The 23,588-nt window shown below is 41.6% G+C and overlaps 1 protein-coding gene across 2 annotated transcripts in view; it reads left to right on the top strand.

Annotated features, from left to right (window-relative positions):
* The window catches only part of col4a2 (collagen, type IV, alpha 2), a 65,921-nt gene that overhangs the window by 12,383 nt on the left and 29,950 nt on the right, over nucleotides 1-23,588 (top strand). For both annotated transcript variants that reach the window (XM_023415948.2, XM_023415947.2), the window contains exon 4: nucleotides 7,481-7,561. In XM_023415948.2, the coding sequence (XP_023271716.1) occupies nucleotides 7,481-7,561 (81 nt within the window). The remainder of the gene's footprint in view (nucleotides 1-7,480; nucleotides 7,562-23,588) is intronic.

Raw genomic sequence — 23,588 nt, 5'->3', positions numbered from 1 at the left:
TATAATAGTTCGTACTGAGGGGAACCTAAATGTTTTTACCAAATTTCATTGCAATCCATTGAATAGTTGTTGAGATTTTAGTCAGGACCAAAGTGGTGGACTGACATTGCCCTACATAGAGCCACAGCGCTAGCATTGATAATAACGTTTGCTATGAACAAAACATTTCTACTGTTTTAAGTTACCTCTTGATACAGACATTAACTCCGGCTTTGCTTACAGCGATTACCTCCCAGAGATGGCTCTCAGCTGGCAAAGGGAGTACAGCACACCCAATGCAGTATCACTGACATTGAGATACAGTGCAGATATGCATCAAGGCATATCACGCAGCATGTTTCCTTCTCAGAGACTTCTTGTTGAAGGTGGCCAGGTTTTTCAAATTCCACATCGTTAGTGTGAAGAAGAGCAGCTGTAACCTTGGCACATCATAACAGTGACAGATATATATATCATATACAGTGTATAAATGTACACACACGCAGACACACACAACTGAGCTGAAAATGGTGAAAGCACACACAAACGCTCGCACGCGAAATGCCATAAAATTTCCCATTCCTGGATAATGTATTACAACATATTTCATTCTGTGTTCACAATGTAAATACACGTTGCATTCTCAGCTAATTAAATTTATTTAAAGGTACCTTATAGAGCTCATGGTCACAAGTGGCATGATTGCATTATTTTACACTATTCCACTAAGCAAAAGACGGAGAGGAAGAAGACTGGAAGCTGAAGTAAAGAATATAGGATTCAAAATATTGAAACATATCCACTTTACACACGTTTTTTAAGGAGGAAAGTGCATTCAGCATTTCTGTTAAAGCTCATGGATTCATACCAGTCAGGTAACTGTCTAAGCAACAGCTCTAGCGTGTTTTAGTAACTTGAAGAAAACTTTGTCTCACTTTTATTTAAGGGGTTTGTCAAGGAAATGCCACAACAGTAGTAGCCTGGAAACCTTAAATTAACCTGGGATCTAAGTTCCTATTGTTCAAACACTGCTTACTCTCCTTGTGTTGTTGGTTTTCCCTCCCTTACTCCTCTTGAGTCCAGACGTTATGCTGTCTTTTATTTATTATTTATGTCTTTACTCATGTCTTTTTAAGTTTGTTGGCAATGATAGCAGTCCTCTGAGGGTACACTGCTCCTGACTAGTAGTAGTTGAATAGAGGGATCAGACATTCCTCTGGATCAGGGTCAGAGTGGAAAGGCTGTAGGTCAGATCTTTCATTAAGGATGAGCAACAGCCCCTGACAAACAGCCCACTTATGGTTTCCTTGTAGTGGGATTTAGTTTCTGTTGACTCAAATAGTCCGATAGTCTCAAGAGTCTTCATTACCATCATCATAGCAGCTGTATTTTACATGTCTGTCCTCAGTTTTGTCAGCGTTGTCCTCCTCATAGTGTGAGTTAGTGAAGGGTACCAACTGTGTCACCACCAGCGTCAGATCAAACGCTCATCCTGACCTGCGATAGTCTGTGATCTCGGTTCATTTGAGAACTCAAACACAGGAGGGGTCGCACACAAACACTGTTTATGCTCCACCGTGTCGTTTCATGTGTGAAAACTGAGAAACCAGCTCAAAGAGGCAGTTTGTCATTTCTATCACCCAGGTGACTGTTGTCACAAGGATCTGTCTGTGGCATCAAGGCGGATCTGTCAATTTCTGGATGTTTAAACAACAACGCGTGGGAAATAGTATTTATGTAACAAAAAAAAAAAGAACAAAATTTAGATTTTTTAGCTACAAGATCAGCAAACAAGAAAATGCTTTTCTGACATTCTTTGAAATGTGTCCCTCTCTGTCACTACAGTGTCCTTCCTTTAAATGAAGGTTACACATCAAACTGTTCTTCATGCACGTCTAAATCATGTTTTTAGTTTGCTAATAATCTTTTGGGATCATTGGATGTTTTGGTGAGTTATTTACCAGGAGAGATGTGGAATGCACAGCTGTGTGTTCCACATCACAGCCTCACATCTGTCTCCTTCTGCTTCTGTCCGTGTGTTTATGTATTTCATGGACTGCATTAATCTGGGTTTTCAAGATTATTTCAGATTCAGTTTCTCTCTCTCTCTCTCTCTCTCTCTCTCTCTCTCTCTGGTGGCATTTGTAATTTTGAACCATGTTGGGATTATGTGTCCATTTTGTCTAATTATTGTAGTCATCATTATGTGGGTTCCTGATTGCTCTGAAGTACCACAGATCCTCCCACAATCCTTTGGATTTCAGCCTCTTGCACGTGGCACTACAGCTGGGGGCCAGAGCCCCAGGTTCCCCCCTTCTCAAAATTAGAAAATATATCTCTGCATCTGTATTTATAATTTGCCTTCAGTTTGTTTTGTCTGCATTATCCTTGCGTTTTTGTCTTGTCATCAGTCTGTTCCCGTGGCAGAGATGCTGTGTTGGTTTTGACTGCTTTTGACATTAACAGGAAGTGTTAGGAAGTGGTTGTGTCTGTGGTGAACCTAATGTATACAGTTCATGAAAAAAAGCAAAACCACGGTGACTCAAGCTCACCACAGAAGATCAACACAAACCGACAACCATCATCATGTCTGAATACGATGGTGACACAGTAGGAAAGACTGGAGACTATCCATTAGTTGATTTACAGAAAATTAATCATCAAACAATTAAACGATTATCATCAACCAATTAATCATTTTCATGTATCAAGCCAAAGTGACACACATTTTTGTTCCAACATCTGAAATGAGAGAATTTGCTAATTTTCTCAGTTTTATCCCAAAGCATTGGACGAATGAATTGAGTAAACAATTAAGGTAATGAGCAAAAAATAAACAAAAATGAATTTGATTGCAGTAGATTAGATGTTTCCACTCTGAACAAACACCCATAAGACCAAAGGAAATGCTCACTATTAATTCAGGAGTCTACAAAGCAGAGGAAACCACCAATTCAAAGCATTCAGATAAAAACACAATATTGTTGTTACGTATAAATAATAAATAATAGAACTTAACACGTTATCACAGCCCTTTGTTTTGCTTTAGTGAGATGCCCTTGTATAAGTGTGACAATATCCTCCAAACTGTCCTGACATACAGTAGAAAATGATGGAATAGTGGACCAGGTGAGGGACATGTGTCCACCTTGTCCATTATTGTCTTATAACAGGACAACTGAATGTGCATTATTCCCAAATAATGGCATGTAAAAGCACCTGTATCTATTTTTTTTCTAGAAAAAACTGTATTTACTGTTTCTCTATTCACAAAGCCAAATAAACCCTCTATATTTCTTTCTAATAGCATTAATAACAATAATGTGTGTGTGAGTGTATCAGCAGGAGGGGGGAGTAAGAGAAAGAAAACTGAGCGTGAGAAAGACGCTGTTGACCCAGCTGGTTTTATTACATTTACACTGTACAGCATATAGCGAAGGAGGCGGTGCCCATTCAGAGCGAGGCACCAGTGCAGCCATAAAGGACAGGGAGGCAACAAAAACAACATTTCTCACTAAGACAGGCATTAATCTAACTCATTAATCTCAAGCTTGAAGAACGTGTACGCTCCTAGCTGTAGTTATCTTCACACAGTCAGTGTTCAATTAGATATTCAAGGAAGCACTGTTAAAGGCAAAGGCAAGTAACGATAGATGGAAGACAGCAAATAAGTGTGTTTTCCTAAATGTGTTTCTTTAAGGGAAATAGTAGACTTCCTCCTGGTGAAATACCTCTTAACTGTATTTCACATCAACACTTACTTTCCTCCTATAGCTCTGTTTTACAATGATTGATAGATAGTTACTGATATACACACTCAAGACATACTTCAAAACTGAGGAACCTGGAAAGAGAGGAAGAGATTTTGCTCGTGTGTTTGTTGAGACGCCACGTTGGCTCCAAGAGGAAAACAGCGCGTTGTCACGTGCACAAGCTCAGCCTATTTTTCTCCTTCATCTGTTGTAAAAATGTGTTACTTCTCCTCTGTCATGTGCGGTCCGGGTGGCGTATACAAATGCACAGGTTCATTTATACATGAGCAGGGGTGGGTGTTTTTTTGTGGCGAGCATGTTTACGTCGATGTAATTTTGAAACAGAGCAGAGAACTTCAGTGGATCCCCCAGGCCACTGAAGGTAGTTCACAGGACATAAAAGATGATCAACACTGAAGAGTCGTACTGTAAACGAGAAACCACAGATGAACCATCGCAGCAAACCGGATCCCAGCAACTGCCGGGGCTTATGGCCATTTTTTTCATATCATACACACTGTTGTCTGACAGTCCTCATAACAAAGGCAAGGCAAGTTCTCAATTATACTCTTAAAACCTTTCTAGAATACAGAAAGGAAACATGAATGTGTTCTTAATATAAAATTAGTTGACAACGCTGGATGATGACAACTCATCTGTATGTGTATGGCGGAAATGACCATTCACTGTTAGACACATGGCAATATATCCTCTTTGTGTGTGTGTTTTTCGTCGACAGATGAAATGTTGGGTCTGGTAAAGCATTCATTTCTCCAGTCTTGAGACTGGGAGTCGGACTTCTTTCACTACAGCTCCACAGAGGTGTCAGATTTATGGTAATAGTATGTAGGACCGCACGTTGCGGGGCTAGCTGGTCTGGATTCATTTGTCCCTCGTGTCGCATGTTGTGGTATGTTGGCGGCTTCTGGGTCTGTAGTTCTTGATCCGACACGGTACATGGTTAGAAAGTCTTGTTGTGGATCTGCTTTGCTTTCACAACACAAATCAACCGCACCAGAGTTTGTTTGGAAGCAGATCGAGATCCACCTACTCAAGCGTTATCCCTCAGGTCCGAAACAGAGTTTTGAATCGTACCACCGGCTTTACCGCTTCAGTTCAATTCTGGTGCGTGTCGGTGGCCTCTGCTTCAGTTTGTTGAGATGTGAAACGGAGCGGCCCCACAGTAACTATCCCAATAAGACAAGACACTTCTTTTTTTTTTTTAAACCATCCACTGAGTCTGATAATGTGCTTGGAGTGCAATAAATCAGATGAGCAGTCTTTTAATACTATAAGAGGTCCAGCTGCAGTCTGCACTATTAATCCAAATGATAAATTATTTCTTTTGGGAACCTATCGGAGAAGAAACATAAACATATAGTTCAGTAAAGGGCCGAGCGGTGAGTTAACGGTCAGTCCATATGATGTTTGTTTGGTCTTGTGTATTTTTGTGAACATGAACTGGACTAGAGCCAAAAGGCAAGAGTGTATTTTACTTGCTCTGGAAAACCCTATGAAAATGGTTGGTGCAAGTTTTTGAACCTCATCCATTAACACAACTTTTTTTCTTGATGTGATGGATTAACGTTGTGCTAACTTTTGTGCTTCATTGACAGTGCACCCACAAATGTGTGGGTGCATCTTCCGATTAGTTTCCAAGGTGCACTGCAGCTATGGAAAAGAGTGGGTTATTGTGTCAGTGGGTGGGGAAAACAGGATACTGCTGCGCGGTCCTATTGTCTCCTGCTGAAACAGCCATCAGCTATTTTCAACCTGTAAACTGTAAAGTTGAATTGATGGTGCATTGCTCCATGATGTGTAATTGCTTTTATGGGAGCCATTCCTTTGTGTGTCTGTCCGGAGATGACGCAGTCTATTGTCTGTGGTTTGGATTTCCACCTCAGTGTGGAGAAAGGTCGTGCCGTGACTCTCTTACGTCCTTATTGGGATAATATTTTCCTTTTTTTTTGTCTCCACTCCTGATAGATTGCTAGAAGCTAGACGCTTAGAGTGTTGCCAAGATGTCCACAGAGAGGATGGTTGGTTTGGGAAAAAAAAAAGTTCAAAATTAGGGACATGGGTAAAGAATGTTGCCACAATAGCAAAAAGGCTAAATTAAACCCACCACAGCATGTCTTAACTATACCAAAGAGCAGTCTGTAAGGAACCCCTCAGATCCACTGATATTTAACAAAGAAATGCAGCCTTGTGCGTTCCATAAGGGCGGGGAAGAGGGTCTTTTTGTTGTGGAGATAGGGGATCATTAAAGGACGATGTCTGTTTGGTAAAAGAGGGTCTTTGTGTGTGAGGGGAGTCTCAATGTGGCCTTTGTCAGTGGGACCGCTGGGATCTGCTGTCAAAGTGAGGAGGGAGAATTTTTCTGATTCTTTATCTGCCACTTTGTTGCCACTGTGGGCATAAAGTGGTCATTTTGATTTTTTTTTTAACGAGGGAGAGGGGAGGGTATTGAGGCATTTGCTGCCTAAGCAGGCTGTGGTATGGCTGTGTAGGTGGAGGACGTAGGCCGACACAAGACAGAGACGTCATAACCAGCTACATGGAGCCTCTCTGCATGGCTGTAGTCACTTTCACTCATATATGCTAATTTAAAGGCCACTCATTTCTCTAAACATTGGAAACTTGGAGTCGAGTGCTCCGTCTGTGTGTGTTTTATATTTATATTCACTCTCGGGCGTCAAGTTCAACAGAACACTTAAACTATCAGAGAGCTTTGTTGCCATTCTGGCGTTTAAATGGAAACAGTGCCTCAGGGATTAAACAGTCACTGATTGGCCCACAGATCTATTTAAAGAACATTTGGATCAATGATTCGTCAATTCCAGCAAGTAATTTGAGCTAATGTCTTCTTCTGTGTCTGTTCTGCAGCAGGTGAAGGTGAAGGTGTGACACACAACATGTTATGTAGAGTCCACAGTTTTGTGAAGGTTTCATATTGTTTTTCTTCTGCTTCTGATCAGTAAGAAAGTGCGGTCATGGCGAAGGATCCAGAGGGAGTAGGTTAAACTTTGATTTTTTTTCATGTGATTTCCATTTGAAACATCACACAGACACCAAATGTCTCCAACTCTCCATTCTGTGTTAATTAACGTCTCCAGCTATTCGAGCTAGCTGAGGGCCTTGACACCTCTGACCCGTGGGTTGGGAAATCCCGTTTGTGTGACTGCTTGCTTTGATCATGTCATGTCCACACTGACCCCATGGGCTGTGTGTGTGTGTGTACTTGTGTCATGTCTAGCACAGAATATCCTGTGATGGTGGGTGGTTTTGTTGGTATGCAGACATCCACAGACAAATTGTCTCAGTCAGCGGCCGGGCCCAGCCTCTCTGATGAATAGGGTTTTCATGGACACATGGCTGTCCGTTATGTCTGGATTTCCGTCATGAGTCATTGGAGCTGCGTCCAAAACATCCTTCCTGCACACCAGACCAAAACACTCGACAGCACAGACACCACTGCAACAAGCCGCTGGCATAAACAACAAGTGTATTCACAAAACCACAGTGTAAACAAACACAGGCGGTCACACCTACGGTACACAACAATTTACCCCACACTGTTTCCCATGCTGTGCACAAAGAGGAAGGCAAGCAACGCCACATGGGCACATATCTCTTCTGTGTTTATGCAAGATGATGACAGCTAAATGTTTTCTGTATATTTGACCTCTATACCCTGACCTCTAATAGCCCATCTCTGACCTTCATGTTGTGTGTTTTGTGCCTGACAGGGTGGGAAGAAGCACAGTGGCCCCTGTGGAGGGAGAGACTGCAGCGGAGACTGTAAATGTTTCCCAGAAAAGGGTGCCAGGGTAAGTCCCAAACTCTTAACTACTATTCCAAATAGCTCTGTAAACACCCATATCGTTTTTTCTCTTTCTCTCTCTCTCTCTTCTTTAACCTCTGCGTTAACCAGCTCTCACTGTTGGTTTTCAGTCTGGAATACCAAATAAGGCCATGATCACACATGATGCCTCTAAAAGCACTTGCAAAGTGTAATTTCAATAACGTGGTTGCCGAATGAGGCATTTTCTAAATTTTCTGCAAGGCTTTTTTAACCCCATGAGGAGTACCCATGCTGCTGTCATTTATACCACTTGTACAGCTAGAGCTAATACTAAGTAGATGTAGGTGCATGATCCTAATGACCCTTGCACCACTTGAGTTTAGACGTCTCTGTTACCAACATAACTCATAGCAGCGTCATGTCTTATTGTGGCCTAAAGCCCTTTTGTGGAGAATTCAAGTATCACAACAATGCAATGTAAGTATGTAAGATGAAGTGAAGTGTATATGAGTCTGACATGGGAATTCAGCCATATGGAAGACTATGCTGCCGAAACTCATTAGTTTGAAATACTTATCATGCTTTGTTACAGTTAAGGGGATGAAATTCAAACCATTAACCTCTGTAAAAGAGGAGGTCAGAAGGAGGGAGTGTCTGGAGTGTGGGAGATCCCTTAGGGAGAGCAATGAAAGACAGAAAAGAAAAAAAAAAGAGAGAGCGACCTGATGCCAGGGTTTTTAAATCACAGAGACAGACTAAACATGCTGAGATAACAAGCTTAGAGTGAGTGAGGGGCGTTCTGCACGACTAAAACTGCTTTAGGCTTCAGACGTGTGCTCACAGATCAGCAGATAGCTGTCTGATAGATGGACTGAGGTTCCACATCCTTAAAGTTTTGTAATTTTCAGAATCAGACAGTCAACGTCACTTTCCACAACAATTGGCCACATGTGTTTTGGGATGAAAAAAAAAACAGACTTTCATTTCTTCCGCAAATGATGCAAATTTTTAAGGATGAAACATTCCTTAAATACGGACATAGAGGAGTGGTTTTTGGGTAATCTTACACGTTCCTGTAGAGGAGCTGATTTAAACACCTCCAAAATCTCAGCTACACTCTGAACTTACCTATAGTACTTCTTGCCTTTTGAGCAGGGAAGAATATATCAACGAGCCTTTTTGGTTGGGTCAACTTCCAACGAAGATCTAAGACCCTGTTATACCTGCCTGCAGGTCTAGTTTTTAATTTATCTTCATATTATTTTTTAGATTTGTTTTTCAAGGTTGGAAATAAAAGCACCGTGACAACCTCTTCTAAAACTGCAGTTGCACTAAAAACATAATATTAAAAATACCAAAGTTAAAGTCAGGGATCTACAGACATACAAAACATTTCGTTTTGTTTCCTTTTGTACATTTTAAAAACAAACTTTCCACAGAAAAAATGTCCAGTTTTTTTTGTTCCTCTTATCTTTTAAAGTGCTCATGGGAACTATAAATGTCTCAGTTCAGCTGTGTGATGTGGTAAACTCAAGGACTGAAACTGACTTTTATAAAACAGCCTGCCTACCAGACGAACAGTCTCTGAGGGACGCATTCATAAGAAATACAAAGGTGAAGACAGTACCGGCTTAGCAACTGTACTTTGGCATGCAATAAGAATTTACCAGACCAACTGTACAGTCGGTCTGACCTTCGACCTGCACGCTGAGACTGGATGCAGGAAACCCCATTAGCACGCAGAGAGAGAGGAAGTTCCACATTCCACATCTGAAGGATGCAGGGGTCCGATGACAGGGTCAGCAGACCACCTTTTCTCTTCCTCCTTTCCCGTATCACTCCTTCTCTGCATCAGCCAGACCAGGAAAGACAAGGAAACAATTTGGATCATTCAGTGATGAAATGATAAGAAACACAAATTTCTCTCACACATTGATTTGGCTCTTAAACTCCAATGTTTCTTACTGTAAGATAATCGTTCTGAGAAGCCAGGCATTATAAATTTGTCTTTGTTTGTCTGTCACTTGTGGTGTCTGATGCATTATCTCCCAAGGCCTAGGAGTGTAGTACATAACTTGATCCAACTAAATCCCCACAACCCACCCATATGGATCACCCAACAGATGTACTTGTTTGTGAATGCAGTGGACACTAAGATGGATTATCACAGATGTGTTCATCCCTGTCTCTTGCTTTATGTCCATCTCCTGCTTTTCCAAATCTAACCCTCATGAGAGTCGTGATGATGAATGCCTTACTGAATGGGTCAAACTTGATCCTTCACAGCTGCCTGGATTTGTTGAGACTTGACACAGCTGTGGTGATTAGGTGATGGTTGTTAATGGGTAAGTGGTGGCTGTGGTCATGTCGGCATCTTGGTTTGGCTGCTCTGGGAAGCAGAAGGATTCTGTTGTCGGAGCAGAATCGTCACTGTGTCCACCACCGTGAGACATGTAAGGGAGAAGAATCAATGTTCTTATAATAACTGTGAATCTAATGACTACTTGTATATGAACAGTGTGTCCTGTAGTGATGAGCCCACTGATAATCATCAGCAACTCTTCAGATCTCCAGTGTATTTCAATGGCTTTTGGCTCACTGTTTTGGTTTACTTGCACACAACTTTACTGTTTTGGTTAACTCCCACAGTTCTCATCACCGTTGTTTTCAGCCGCAACAAGCAGCCGTCGCCTGCGAAAAAGCATCAAGAGCCCACTGTAGCCCGCCTGCTTAGCACCAAACAATCCATTGACACACTTAGTGACTAGCTGGTGAACTAACTCATGGGTTAAATATTTCCCTCAGGAGTCGGTGGAGACCAAAAAAGGGCTAAGATGAGAAGGAATATTGGACTCCCATTCACCCGGTGGCTGGAAACATGACTCCAAATGAATGCGAATGTTGCTCTGTGTCTGCTGGATGTGGATATAAACAACTATCTGGTAACACATTTGCCATAACTTTAAAGAGGTTATTTGTAAGATTACGCCGCCATCTCACCGGAAGCAGGTGGTCGTGATTGTAGCGACAAGAGCGTCAACCATTGCTGTCTTTATAATAAAAGAAGTTATAATGCGCCCTTTGATCAGCACTACGTCTTCAAGGCTGATTGGTGGCTACAGTGAGTCGCTATCGGAAAGTGACAAGACGGGCTGGGGATAGCTGGTTAGCATGCTAACTTCAGCAGAAGAAAAGACGTGATAGAGACTTAGAGTTAACATTCATGTTGCTTTCCACCTCTGGAGACAGCTCCAGGTGAGTAAAGGAAAGAAGGTTGATGATGAACTCGCAACATTTCCTCTAGAGTGGTAAGTAAACAGCTGTTAATGCTAACATTAGCCTTGTAGCAATAGCAATACTAACAGATCACTCCTTTAAAAAAACTTGTAACAGTACGCCCAGTGGCCACAAAATCAGTTAAGTGGAAATGAATTATATTTCAATGGAAAGAGGGTCGTACGAGGTAGTTCATGAATGAATGATTCATTTCCCTCAAATAGTCACAATAATAAAGAGAGTGAGATGTGAAAATGGAGACAAATCCAGGCAGAGACAGAGAGACGGAAAGTGTGAGAGAGACTGGAAGAATGAACTGGATTGTTTGCTGGCGACTAAATACATTAATTTCATGGGTTTTCTGCTTTAGGGGGAGAGCAGAGATTTGGCAAGCGGACTCTCCAGCCTTACCACCCACTGCCCTGGCAGAGAGTGCATTTAAGGCGTGCAGAAAAATATCGAGCTCTCCACAGCATACCTCATAAGGTCCTCATTGTTCTTCTGCATTATTAGTGGATTGGACTCCTGAGATTGGTGATAAAAAGGGCAGAACAATCACACTTAGAATGGAATAAGGAGAGAATAAACCAGGCGCACAGAGCATCTGAAGTAGTTCACAAGACTGCACTTTATAGCTGAGGAACATGAGCACAGCTGTAATCACACAACAGAGTTGGCACAAGTGTGGAGCTATAAGTTATGAGGTGCTGGAAAAAAAAAAACAGATCAGTTTGTGGTCTGTAAATCATGAAAAACAAGGGCAGCACGAGAAACTGAAAACAAGGTGCCCTCCGTCCTCACCAGAAAACATGTTTAGGAGATCAATGCTGTCTTTTGTTGCTGGGAGTCTCTTCGTCTTCAGTTCTCAGAAACAGGGGGTGGCGCCGGGTTTTATAGAGAAAAAGAAACTTTGGATTAAAGAACAGTAGCGTCCAGTACAGTGGACATGGAGAGAATAAAAAAAGAAAAAAAGAAAAAGAAAAAAAAACATAGAGAGAGAAAGACAGAGAGGATATGTGAGGGAGAGAAAGATAATGCGGGTGTGGGTAAAAGTGAAGATTGAACACTATGCAGATGCAGAGACCCTGTCCTCTCCACCATGGGAAAAGCCGCCACAGCTGATGAAGGACAGGAAATGACACACGTCCCAGGAAGCTGAGCACAATGACAGTCCACTGATCTTTTTTTAATATAGACGGTCTCTGTTTTTGTGGGAACAAGATCGTCTGTGTGTTTGTGCTGTAGCTATAAATGGCAAAGATTTCCTTGTTCCATGAAAACAACTCTATACCTACATTCTGAATCCAGTGCCCATCATGTACTTTCCTGCCTCCTCAGGGACAGGATATCAGCACCAGGAGGAATGCTGCAGGGTTAGAAAAGATCAAAGAGCCTGTTGAAGATACTGTGTTTTTACTGTGACATTTTACAAGCCTTCAATATATGAAACTGTGTCAAAGCTAATCCGTAAACTTGCAAATGCGTGACATTCATGGTAAGACAAAACGGATTTTCTTATTCCCCGAAGACTTTTTCACCTACAGTAGTGATGTGCATGCAAACCAGACATTTTGGCCTCAGCAAACCTTCAGAAAACTGTCTCACTAAACTAAAATAAACTCTTTCTACCTCTTGAACTTAAATCAGGTTGAAATCCTCTGATTAAAGCTACATTTCCATCTGCTGTCAGTTAAATCAGATGGGATTCATCTCTGATGGAAACTAATTGTCTGACAGTAGAGCAGGACTGATAAGTTAGTGATCTGATTTGCTGGCACTATCAACATGCCAGTTTGCATTGTAGCTTCACATGTCAGTAAAAGGCATGATGTGTAATGGCAGTTTTAAGCCCCTCATTCCAAACCTGCAATCATGAGCCCTCCCCTGACCCTGACCCTGACCCTGACCATGCCTGTCAAGGAAGAAATACCAACTGTGGAGTAAAGATGAAAAAATGGTGCGTGTGTGTGTGAGTGGAAGGGAGGGGAGGGAAGTTACAAACCTGCTGCTATCACTAAAACTCTTGGATGGGAGGATTTTCTTTTCATGAGATAGTTGGAAAGAGGAACTCAGTGGGGATCCCAGGCTGGTTTTATCCTGTGTCAAAATTGTGGGACACATATGGGGAGGAGCATAGACAAACAGACACTAACCAGCTGTTTGTGTTAATACAGCACAAAGATGTACAGAACCAGGCGAAGGATGGATGGAGAGAAATATCATTGGTAGCTGTTGCCACAGGTCAGGGATTTTAAAGATATCTTAGCCACTGTGTGAAGCTGTTAAAAGTTATGGTGAGGCATTGAAGTCATGAAACACAAACTCGTAACTGGCTTGTTAAATCTCCTCACCTCACATTCCTCATGCGGTTTGTTTGGTTTCACTGCTCCTCCTAGACTCAGAACTATATGCATACTGCACACACAGATCACAGAGCAGAGCAATAATAAGCACAATAATAATATAAATAATAGTAATAAATATATGTTTTTGACAATGTTACAAAGAACATGAAAAAAACTGTTTAAAATGTTCTTTAAATCAGTACTTTCTGCTTGCAAAAAAAAAACAAAAACAGATGCCTGCAGCATTTTGACAACATCACTGAAAGTAGTGAACTATGCGCCATAAAACGAAAACGATCTGAAACAGCAATCCATAGAGCTGAGGAGATCTGCAGAGTTGGTGATAATTTGCTGCTGGTTTATCACTATCAGTGCCCCCTTTCACATTATACATAGTTTCTCACCCATTTTAATGAAAGCAGTTTTAATATGTATGTTTTTGGGTGGGTGTTTGCTGCCTTGATACACTACAGAAAGACAAACCTCATAGACATGCTGGCTGACACTACAGTGCAGCTCTTAGACACAAAAACTGTCCTCACAACTCAGAAACTGAACGTCACAAGATCACATCATATTTCTCTAATGACATCTTCGTCTGTGTCTATAATCAAAAGAAATTCTTTTCCCCATCCCTTTCTCTCTTTTTTTATGTTACTGTCAAAGACGACTTTGACCCGCCATCCTGCACCCAGCTGTGGTCCGGCTTTAAGAGCCTATAAAAAGTGGCTCACTCTCACATTTTAAGATGATGGGTGCTGTTTAGGAACAAGGGGACTATTGTTGGTGCGCACAAAGGAGCATCTCTTTTTAAAACACACATACACACGCTCATAATATTGACTATTCACCACAACCTCCATCATATCTTAGCAAATTTAACTAGGAATAGCAGGCCTGTCAAGTTGATGTGGATTTCTCTCCATGTTAACATGTGCCTGTAGGTAAAAAGAGCAATACTAGACATCAACAAAGTTTGGAGGTCTGCAACGTTTAATTTAACCAAAAACACAAGAGGAAAAAGTGCATAAGGAATGGATTAAACACTGTGTTTTGCCTGCACTAATGTAAGATATAAACATCAACATGTCGGGCTGATAAGCTATCAGCTAACCCAGTGATGCATGCAAGACCAGCTAGCTAATTATACTAGCTAACAAAAGCTAATTTTGTGAGGTTACAGGTTATGTTTTGTTTTGGGATTTTTTTTTGTTTGTTTTTTTTTTGTTTTTGTTTTTAAAGCCTCTTTCAGGACTGATATATGCTCTGTGTTGGATTTCCCCACTGTGTGGAAGCCAGTTCTTGAAGCTACTTCCAGCATTTTAGAGTGTCGCCTAATGTTTGCAGCTCTGCCCTGCTCTTTTTTTTGCATTTTGTGACATTTTACACTCCACTTGTTGCATGATACAACATATTTGCCAAACAACCTCATCCTAAAAGCATAGACCCTGTAAGTGAAAGGAAGTGGCAATCTTAACTTTGATTCTGTCTTGTTATGTCCTAGAGTTTCATTTGATGACGTTGATGCTTTCATCATCACATTATCCATTTTACAGCAGGAAAACAGATTAGACAATACAGTCATTCAGTAGTCCAGTGTTTCTGAGACCTTGTATGTATTTGGGCGGTAGACACCTGACTGTGCTGTCATCAGGCAGAGCACATGGTGTGGGTGTAACCAAGGACAAACCAATTAAGTGTAATAAGCCTGAGATATTCTATTTTGTGGCTGCGAGATTGTTGCCCCATGGGATTAATCATACATACACACTACTCACTGGAAAACATGGTGATAAGCTCCTTTTATGTCTTGAGACAGGCTGGAGCTGTTTCCTCACTATTCTCCTGTGGACGCCTTCTGTTGCCAGTTCAGCCCATCTCCCTCTCCGTCTCACTGCAAAACACATACAGACACACACCATGTTTTCCACATCAATCATGTGAATTTAGTCTGTATTTCTCAGAATAGGAAAGTTCTGTAAATAAGGTGTTAACGCTGTTCACCCGTTGGGATGTTTGTATTTGATTTGCAGACAGCAGTCAGGGAATGTTATGGTCGACAACGAGGGTCCTCAGGGCTGTAGGAAAAATGTGACCGTAGTTTTGGGTCTCCACAGCAACGGCATGTGTTCCCCATCAGGCCTTGTGGTGAAATCTACATCGGGGAGCCGTCTGAGGAGGAAACAGTTGAGTTAGATCTCCTCTGAATCCTCTAATACAGAGGTGACTAATAGGCGGAAGGCGGTATTAAGTCAAACAGTTTAAAAAGCTGCCCTCAGGTGTCATCATCAGCGCCTCACTGTCATTGTAATGTAACTTACACATACACTCGAGACACGCACCCCATTCATTTAGTTGATGAACCATATACAGTACATGTTTGGACCTTCACCCTGATTTGCTCCCTTGCAAACTATTCAGGAATGTGTATTGCAGCTGGAATGGCAGCGGGTTTTGCATCCCCATGTGGGAAAATGAAAAACTCTATCAGGCTGGCAAAATTGGACTGTGGGCCAGGCCAGCTGGATGGGTCAGAGGGTGCACAAAGAGACCTTGAGGATTACATGGGTATCCCTAACACTAATGTAACTGGCTGAGGTCCACACAAACAGGGCCAACATCACAGCTGGGTATTTGACTATAAATCTCATTTTCCAAACTTGGATTTTCCCATTGCTGTGTGTTGCATTTTTTTTTTCTCTTTTTTTTAAACCATTTGTGAGGCAGTTTGTAATAGTGTTATGAAAGGTGCTATGTACATAAAGTTATTTGGGCTGCGACTAACAGTTATTTTTATTGTTGATTAATCTATTGATCGTTTTCAACCAAGTAAGCTGTGTCAGTCAGTCCACCACTCTGGTCAAGACAAAAACATTGCAACAACAATTGGATATATATATATATGGATAACCATAAAGTGTGGTACAGATATCCATGGTCCCCAGAAGATACATCCTAGTGTCTTCGGTGATCTGGTGATTTGGCATTTTTGATTTAGAGTGAAACTATTGGATGTATATCCATGGTGCCTTGGTGCAGACATTCATGTCCTACTCAATATGAACTCACTTTATCCCTTAATCTGGTGCCATCATCAGGTCCAAATCCCAACACTTTATGACCAAATACATCTAATGACATTTCCATCTGCCTCTGCTGTACTTTCTATTAAGTGCTACATGGCAAATGTTAGAGCCAAACATTACCTGCTAACATTGCCTCTGAGCACATGTAAGAATGCTGGTGTTAGCATTTAACTTAAAACTCTGCCGTGGCAAAGTACAGCCTCACAGATTAATGATTAATCGACAGTTTCTCAGAGCCCAATAATGACTAAGTTTTGTCCAAACAACAGGCCATAACACAGGTATATTCATTTTAATTTATTTACTTACTTTCCCATATTTAATCAGGTAAAAAATCCCACTAAGTTTAAAGAGAGACCTGGCTAAGAGGGAAGCATAAAACTCATTGATAGGACAATAAATACAAACAACAAACAGACAAAGACAGTTGTCACACACCATATAATATTTATACACAATATCCAGCTGAAATTTGAGAAAATTAATAAAGTGGAGAAACACAGCGTCATATTTGAGAGACTGGGTCAAGATCGCAAATCTGAATAAAGAATACAAAAAATATGTCCATATATATATAACTCCTTTCTTGTACTTGTACATGGCTCCTGCTGCCTCTCAGACTGTTTCACACCATATATAATACAATGTACATACCTTTGTGCCCTTGGGTGTGATGTACAGTGTCAGAGAACAGCTTTGTTGAGGAAATTGAGCTTTTGTAAACAGAAGGACATTACGCTCTGGGTGATCCACTATATGGAAGGTGGAACTACATTAATGCGCAGTGATAAATGTAACAGTGGGATTATAGAGGCAGCACACCCATGATTACCTCATTACACACAGACATACACTCAGACACACACTGACACCCAATACAGGCACACAGGTGGTTAGTCTCTGAGGTGAGGGCAACACCTCATTTGAGAGTGTGCGCCATGTCTCGCTCTTTCTCACACACATATGTACACACATGCACACACACAAGCTGCAGCTGTGGCCTGTTTAGACACACATGTGCTTGGACCACAGACTTGAGACGTCTCATTCCTCTAGCGTGAGGCAATAGCACAGGTGTCGGGCCCCAGAGACCCCTGGGATAGCTGGAGGTCCAAGCTGTTCTGTTCTCAGCCTGGGATCCCCCCCTTGAGTCTTGAGCTTTAGCACACACCCTCAATACACATGCAGACTCTCTCTCACACACACACACACACACACACAAACACACACACACACACACACACACACACACACTTCAGTCCAACCACTGGTCATCAGCAGCCCCCTCACTCCGGTCTGGATGCTGTCAGATCTCTGGCACATGCGTGTGCACGTGCTCAGTGAAAATGACACATGCGCATGCAGAAATTAGCTCAGTCTAAACACATTAATTCTAATGTAAACTCGGCACAAAGCAGCCAAAGAGCAGTTAAACAGAGAGCAACAGACTTCCTTGAGAAATAAAGCAAGTGACAACAAATGACTTATGTTTGTCTGAATGTCATCTGTTTTTATCCATCTACTTCATCTCTCTCTTTGCACATGAGACATTTTAAGCAGATGAGTCAGAGGAACTTGTTATTGTGCGGCGGAGAACGTGAGGGTACAAGTGATGTTTTCACAAATCAGGCTCTAGGGTTGGCTCCCATGGGAACACTGCAATTCATCTTTGTCACAGATAATTCCTCATCAGATACTGAAGTCCCTGTTCTACCTGTAGCCTGTTTGGCCTTGTTGCTTTTTCTCAAACTCTCAGTGTATCGTTTTATTTCTGCTCTGATCCGCCACAGTCATCAAGGATTTTCAGAAGTAGGACTTTTTTTTTTTTTCCCATCAGGGGTAACAGAGAGCTGACCTCCCTGACTACAGGCAGGAGATCTAAACACACTCTAATAGATATCTAAACATCATCTACAGATGTTTATTTATTCTGCCTGAGCTCTCCTCAGGGCATCCAGCCCTTCAAGCCTCTAGCGCTAACCCCTAATTCCCCCTACTCCTTCTGGGGAGCTGAGCCCCGCTTCCCCCCGGGGCATCATGTAGAAGGGATGCGGATCTTCAGGAAATGAGTCCAAGAAAAATGTGTCCAAGAAAAACATTTCAGCTCGGTCACAGAGCAGTTGGGGCCGCATCCACTGAAGTGTCCGAGCCCGAGTGTGGGAGTCAGAGAGACATTTAGTGTTCACGTGCTGTCATTCGCCTCCCTGGACCTTTCTTCTCCTTCCTTGTTTCTGTCCTTGCTTCCTTTATTTCTACTTAATTTCCTTCTTTTCTACATTTCTTCCTCTTTCACTCTCCTCTCCTTTTCCTTTATACATCTTTCTTTCCTCAGGTTCATTCATTCCTTCTTCTCTTTCTTTTATCCCCTTCTTCCCTCCTTAAATCAATCTTTCCCTCCCCTTTTCACATCACCTTTCCTTCCTTCATTTGTTCTTATCTACTTCCTTCTTTCTTCCATCATTATCTTGATTCAGTTATTTCTCTTATTTCTTCTGGAGTATGCAGGAAGCAGATCAGTTCAGAACAATCCAACACTTACTTCCACCTCATGCAGCGATTGGCTGGTTATGCGGAGATTTAGAAGTTTATGCAGAACTTGAACTTGTCCCACAAGCTCTCTGTTTTTTTCGTGGATAAGATCGGCCAACCGTATGCTGTGCTTTCTGGTCAACCAAAGAATACAATAAATCAGCTACAAATTAATCCATAATTCTGCTGCACGAGCACAGACCAGAAGGACAACACATATTACACCTATCTTAAAACCAGGAAGGCCCCTGAGATCCTCTGGTTCTTTGATTTTAGCTGTTCCAAAAATGTTCCAAAGCCACTGGATCAGCCTCCAAAGGAATTGAGAGAAGCTTAAAATATTGGCTTTTATATAGTGTTTTACAATTGCTATAATATCCTTTAAATTTTATGTGCATTTGTCACTTGTAAAGCACTTCGACTTTCATCCAACTTGTATGAAAGGTGCTGCATAAATAAAGTTTGATATATACTATAAATACTCTTCAGTTTGCATTCCTCCAGGAGGCAGCTCACGGAGACACTCACCAGGAGTTTAAGTGTATTAGGAGGAGTTTACATGACTGAGTGTTGTGTGAATGTAGAAGCACCCACTCTAGTCTGTAGACGCTGCTGTGGCGGTACGGGACTCTCAGCTCCCTGTCCCACACTGGTGACATCACAGGATAAAGTTCACATGGCATCAGTCCTCCCTAACAGCATCACCTTCTGTTTAGATTCCGGTGTTCTTTCTGAAGAGATACAGTATATACAACCAGCAGAAGGGCAAGCCACGTGAGACTGTAGGTGTTAGCTTTGGAAATACAGAGTTGAATATCCATGGAAAACAGGCATGGAAGCCCAGTTTATATGTGAATGAAGGTTTTTAAAACAGCTAGTGTGTGTGTGTGTGTGTGTGCGTGTGCCTGCGTGCGTGTGTGTCCTGAGGATAGGGGGTATCAGTCATGGACTAAATATAGTCTACAAAATCAAACATTATCCTGTCCTTATGATGGAGCTACATGACAAGACAAGTAGGAAACAGAAAGGGTTTAATCCAAGAAAATGTAAAACATGTAGGGGATGTTAAGATCTTGACTGTTTTAATAGTTGCTTCCAAGACCCAATATTTTCCCGTGATTTATCAAACCTCCTATCTCTCTTGTCTGTCTTTATCTTTAAATTAAAGTTTTAATCAGTAACTCAGAATGTCCTCTGTAGTTCCTGGTTTTTCCAGACAGACAGACCTAGAATAACACGGGGAGCTTCCGACCAGTTGTTTATTGATTTATATTATTCCTCTCTGAGGTCAGAGGTTTGCGCACTGGGCTGTGTGTTCCCATCCTGTTCTTAGTGGGTCGCTCTCAGACCATCCACCCCAGGGGACAGTCTGGGCCCAGATGAAATTTATGGTGTCAGACAGGGGAACTTTTAATAGAAACGCAAACACACCCACATACACACAGGGAGAGGAATATGGTTACTGCATTTTATACAGTGTGAAGAGCAGGGATTTTCTCAGAGATTTCTTGATAAGGGTGAGATGTCACGAAGGCCATACTTAGATTAAGTGCTGTAGTGAAGTGAAAGCCCAATTGAACTTAGAAACTACACATATACTTCCACATTGGCATGTGTTTGTTTAGATTTTCTTTTTAAATAAAGATTTAGATTTACAATCCACAGGTCTCAGTGTGAACAGTTTTTATTGGAGCTGTTTTCTGCTGAAGCGATAGCCCCAGTGAAAACTGTTGAGAGCATGTTTGTTGTTTTTCTAAAGTAACACGGACAATGTTTCTAGAACGATGGAGCTGTTTAATTTTTAAATGTAACAAACACCTGCACAATAAGAGCTATGTATGTGCGAAAATATGTTCCTTGTGTAATTTAGGCGAACTGACCCTTTAATCTTGAATGTCCAACAATCCCAATCTCGCACCTGAACCTCTTATTATATAACTGTAAAGTCACCTTCCACCTTGCAGCACCACAGCGTTCAGTGCCTTGTTTAATGTAGAGATTTGGTTGAAATCAAGTGTAGACCTCAGCTGTTCAGCGGGCACCAGCTCTCTCCTCATCTGGACTCTCACTTGTCAAGTCGAACCGGAGGAGAGTGTCCAAAATCCTCCTCACACATTCCTACAGCTGCAACAGATGGAGCTGGGACATCTCATTGTCAGCGACGTGTATGATATATGACAGAAAGAGTTGCTCCTTGGGAAAAAAAAAAAAAAAGAAATAAAAGCTGTGGTAGAGGAATAGCCAGAAAAACAGCAGTAAGATCTTACGTTTACCTGCTGTGTGTCCGCTATCCTAACCTTTCTTTTGCCCTTGTCTTGTTCTAGAATGAAAAACAGGTTAACATTTTTGCCCTGTCGGCATCCCATCAGCCCACACCTCAGTCACTTTGTTCACCTACTGTAGCTGGTGTGTGTGTGTCTGTGTGTGTGCATTGTGGTTTATGCCCCATAAATGAGGTGACAAGTGATCAGATAAAAAGCAAACACCAGTTGTCAGACCAGTATGACCAGCGCTGCTTTGCAGTGCATATTCAGAGTCATCCTTTTGTTTTACTGATGTTTGTCTCCACTTTTCTATAATTTTGTAATTCAATCTTGTAATTTCAGTCAGTTTTTTTTCCTCCTGACACATACCTCTCTTTCACCTGTCTGTTTTTCAGTCCCTGTTATTTGTCTGACTGTGTGAAGTTTACTGATTTTACCTTCCCACAGCATTTGTCTGGGGCTGAGACCTTAAATGCGTGTTGTAAAGGGAAGTGACCACTATCATTCTAACTCTGAAACACACCCATGAAAGCTATTCAAATTCCAGGAATGTATAATTTTTGAAAAACTCATTGTTGTCAGTCTGAAAATTAATCTCTCATCTAAAATGCACAACTTCCTTAGATAGTTTACACAGTCTCATGGTGTAATGACTGTGGCAACAGTGGAAACATGGAATCATGCCTGCCTTTAAACAGTCTCACACACACACACACACACACACACACATCACACAATTTACATCATAAAAGCTAATCTCCAGATCTGTCTGTGTGTGTGTGTGTTCGTGACTGTTTACAGGCAGGCATGATTCCATGTTTCCTCTGTTGCCAGCGATGTGACCAGTGTTATTGATTCAGCATTGTAGTACCAGTAATAATTACTATAAACAGCAACCAGTCTAGCAGGGTGTGTGGATAAGAGGGTGTGGGTGATTTTGGGCATAAATAACATGAAACAATGGACTTAAGAAGAAAAAATAATAATAATACTGTATCAAGACAAGACACACGTACTGTAAAACAGAGAAATATGTGTTACAGATTAATATAAAAGGTTACAGTGAAAAATTAAACTCAGTTCATATAATTGCCTCTAAACTCTTAACCTATGGCTCTTTTAACTTAATTTAGGTCTTATTTTTATTATGAATTATTATGTGAATTATTTCCAAAAATGGTTCATCATTCAGTCCAAGTCCACGTTGAGGTCTTCAATCCAACCAACAGTCCATAATCCCAAAATGTAACAATTAACTATTTTTCCTTATTTAAATTGAAGACCTAAAAGGACTGATGATGTCATACATTGTGCATTGCAGGGCCATCTGATACAGATTTGCATTTTTTTGTGGCTGTATACAGTAAATTAAATTGGCTTGACTCCAAAACCTACAACACCTAGGTTCAAAAGTTCAATCAGAAGTTGTGGAGAGTATTGGTCGGCTGCGATCGAGCCTCTGCCTGCCTCATTTCCTTCTCGTCCCCCTGTGACTTCAGTAGATTCGACTGCTGATTGATGGCTCATGGTATCTCATTATGAAGCTCACGAGACATGAGGCTGAAGGTATGACGTGAGCCGGCTGTGTCGGAAAGAAAAATAAAGGAGCACAGACAGCTACAGTTACCGAAAAGGACAGAGGGCGGCACATGTCTCCTGAGCTTCATAATCTGGTGAAGTCGTGACCTTTTCTTCAAAGACAGAGAGGAACTCAGACCTAAGCAGACATGCATGTTTGTTAGTTCAGTGTCCTTTAGTGAATTCAAGGTATGTATGTTTGAAGATCAATCAGCTTCCTCTGATCTACATGTCAGGTTGTCCGTTTCCATGGGCTCAAACTTTTATTGCCCCAAGCTGTACGCTTTCCTTTTCTTGTCTGCACTCACCCTGCATACTGTCTGGGCCAGTCATACGGTTTCTGCCACATGTCCATCCACCTGCTGCTTTATCAAAACTCAAAAGTCTTTCATTTTCAGATGTCTAGTGGTTAGATGACACTTTCATGCCTCTCCCTGTGCTTTTTTGCAATCTCTTGTGGATTGGTTTACTGTTCCAACTTTAGATTTCATTTCCCCACCCCACATAGACTGTTCCTGGCTGGTCACTCTTTGCAGAGGCAGGAAGGGAAAGAATACAGACAGAAAAAGGGGGATTAGAACGGATGCAAAGGGATGTAAGAACTCCTCAGATTTTGGGGAGGAAACCCTGTGTGGAAGTAGTGTGAGAAGAAAAGAATGGGGAGTGTAGAGGTATGACGGAAGTCAAGCTGTAGAGGACTGGTAATTAAAGAGTGCAGAGGACAGGAGAGAATAGAGGAGGAGGAGGACGATGAGTTGCAATGGAACAACAGGCTACAGTATGCTATATGGAAAAGGTCTGTTCGGTTTGATTTAGACATACTTAAGCTTTGAGTATGCTTGAAACGAATTAGAAACATGGCATCCAACCACGGCGAAAGGCAAAAAAAATCTGGGAGCCATTCATGGCACTGAGTTTTACACAAGAAATGAAAATAAGAAATACAGAGCTCGAAAGAGAAGTTCAGATGCTGC

The sequence above is a fragment of the Seriola lalandi genome, unplaced genomic scaffold (genome assembly GCF_002814215.2).
Source record: "Seriola lalandi dorsalis isolate HSWRI2012SDOR001 ecotype SW California unplaced genomic scaffold, Sedor1 jcf7180002054559, whole genome shotgun sequence".
In the NCBI taxonomy this organism is placed as follows: domain Eukaryota; kingdom Metazoa; phylum Chordata; class Actinopteri; order Carangiformes; family Carangidae; genus Seriola; species Seriola lalandi.
This window is presented reverse-complemented; position numbering and strand designations above follow the sequence as displayed.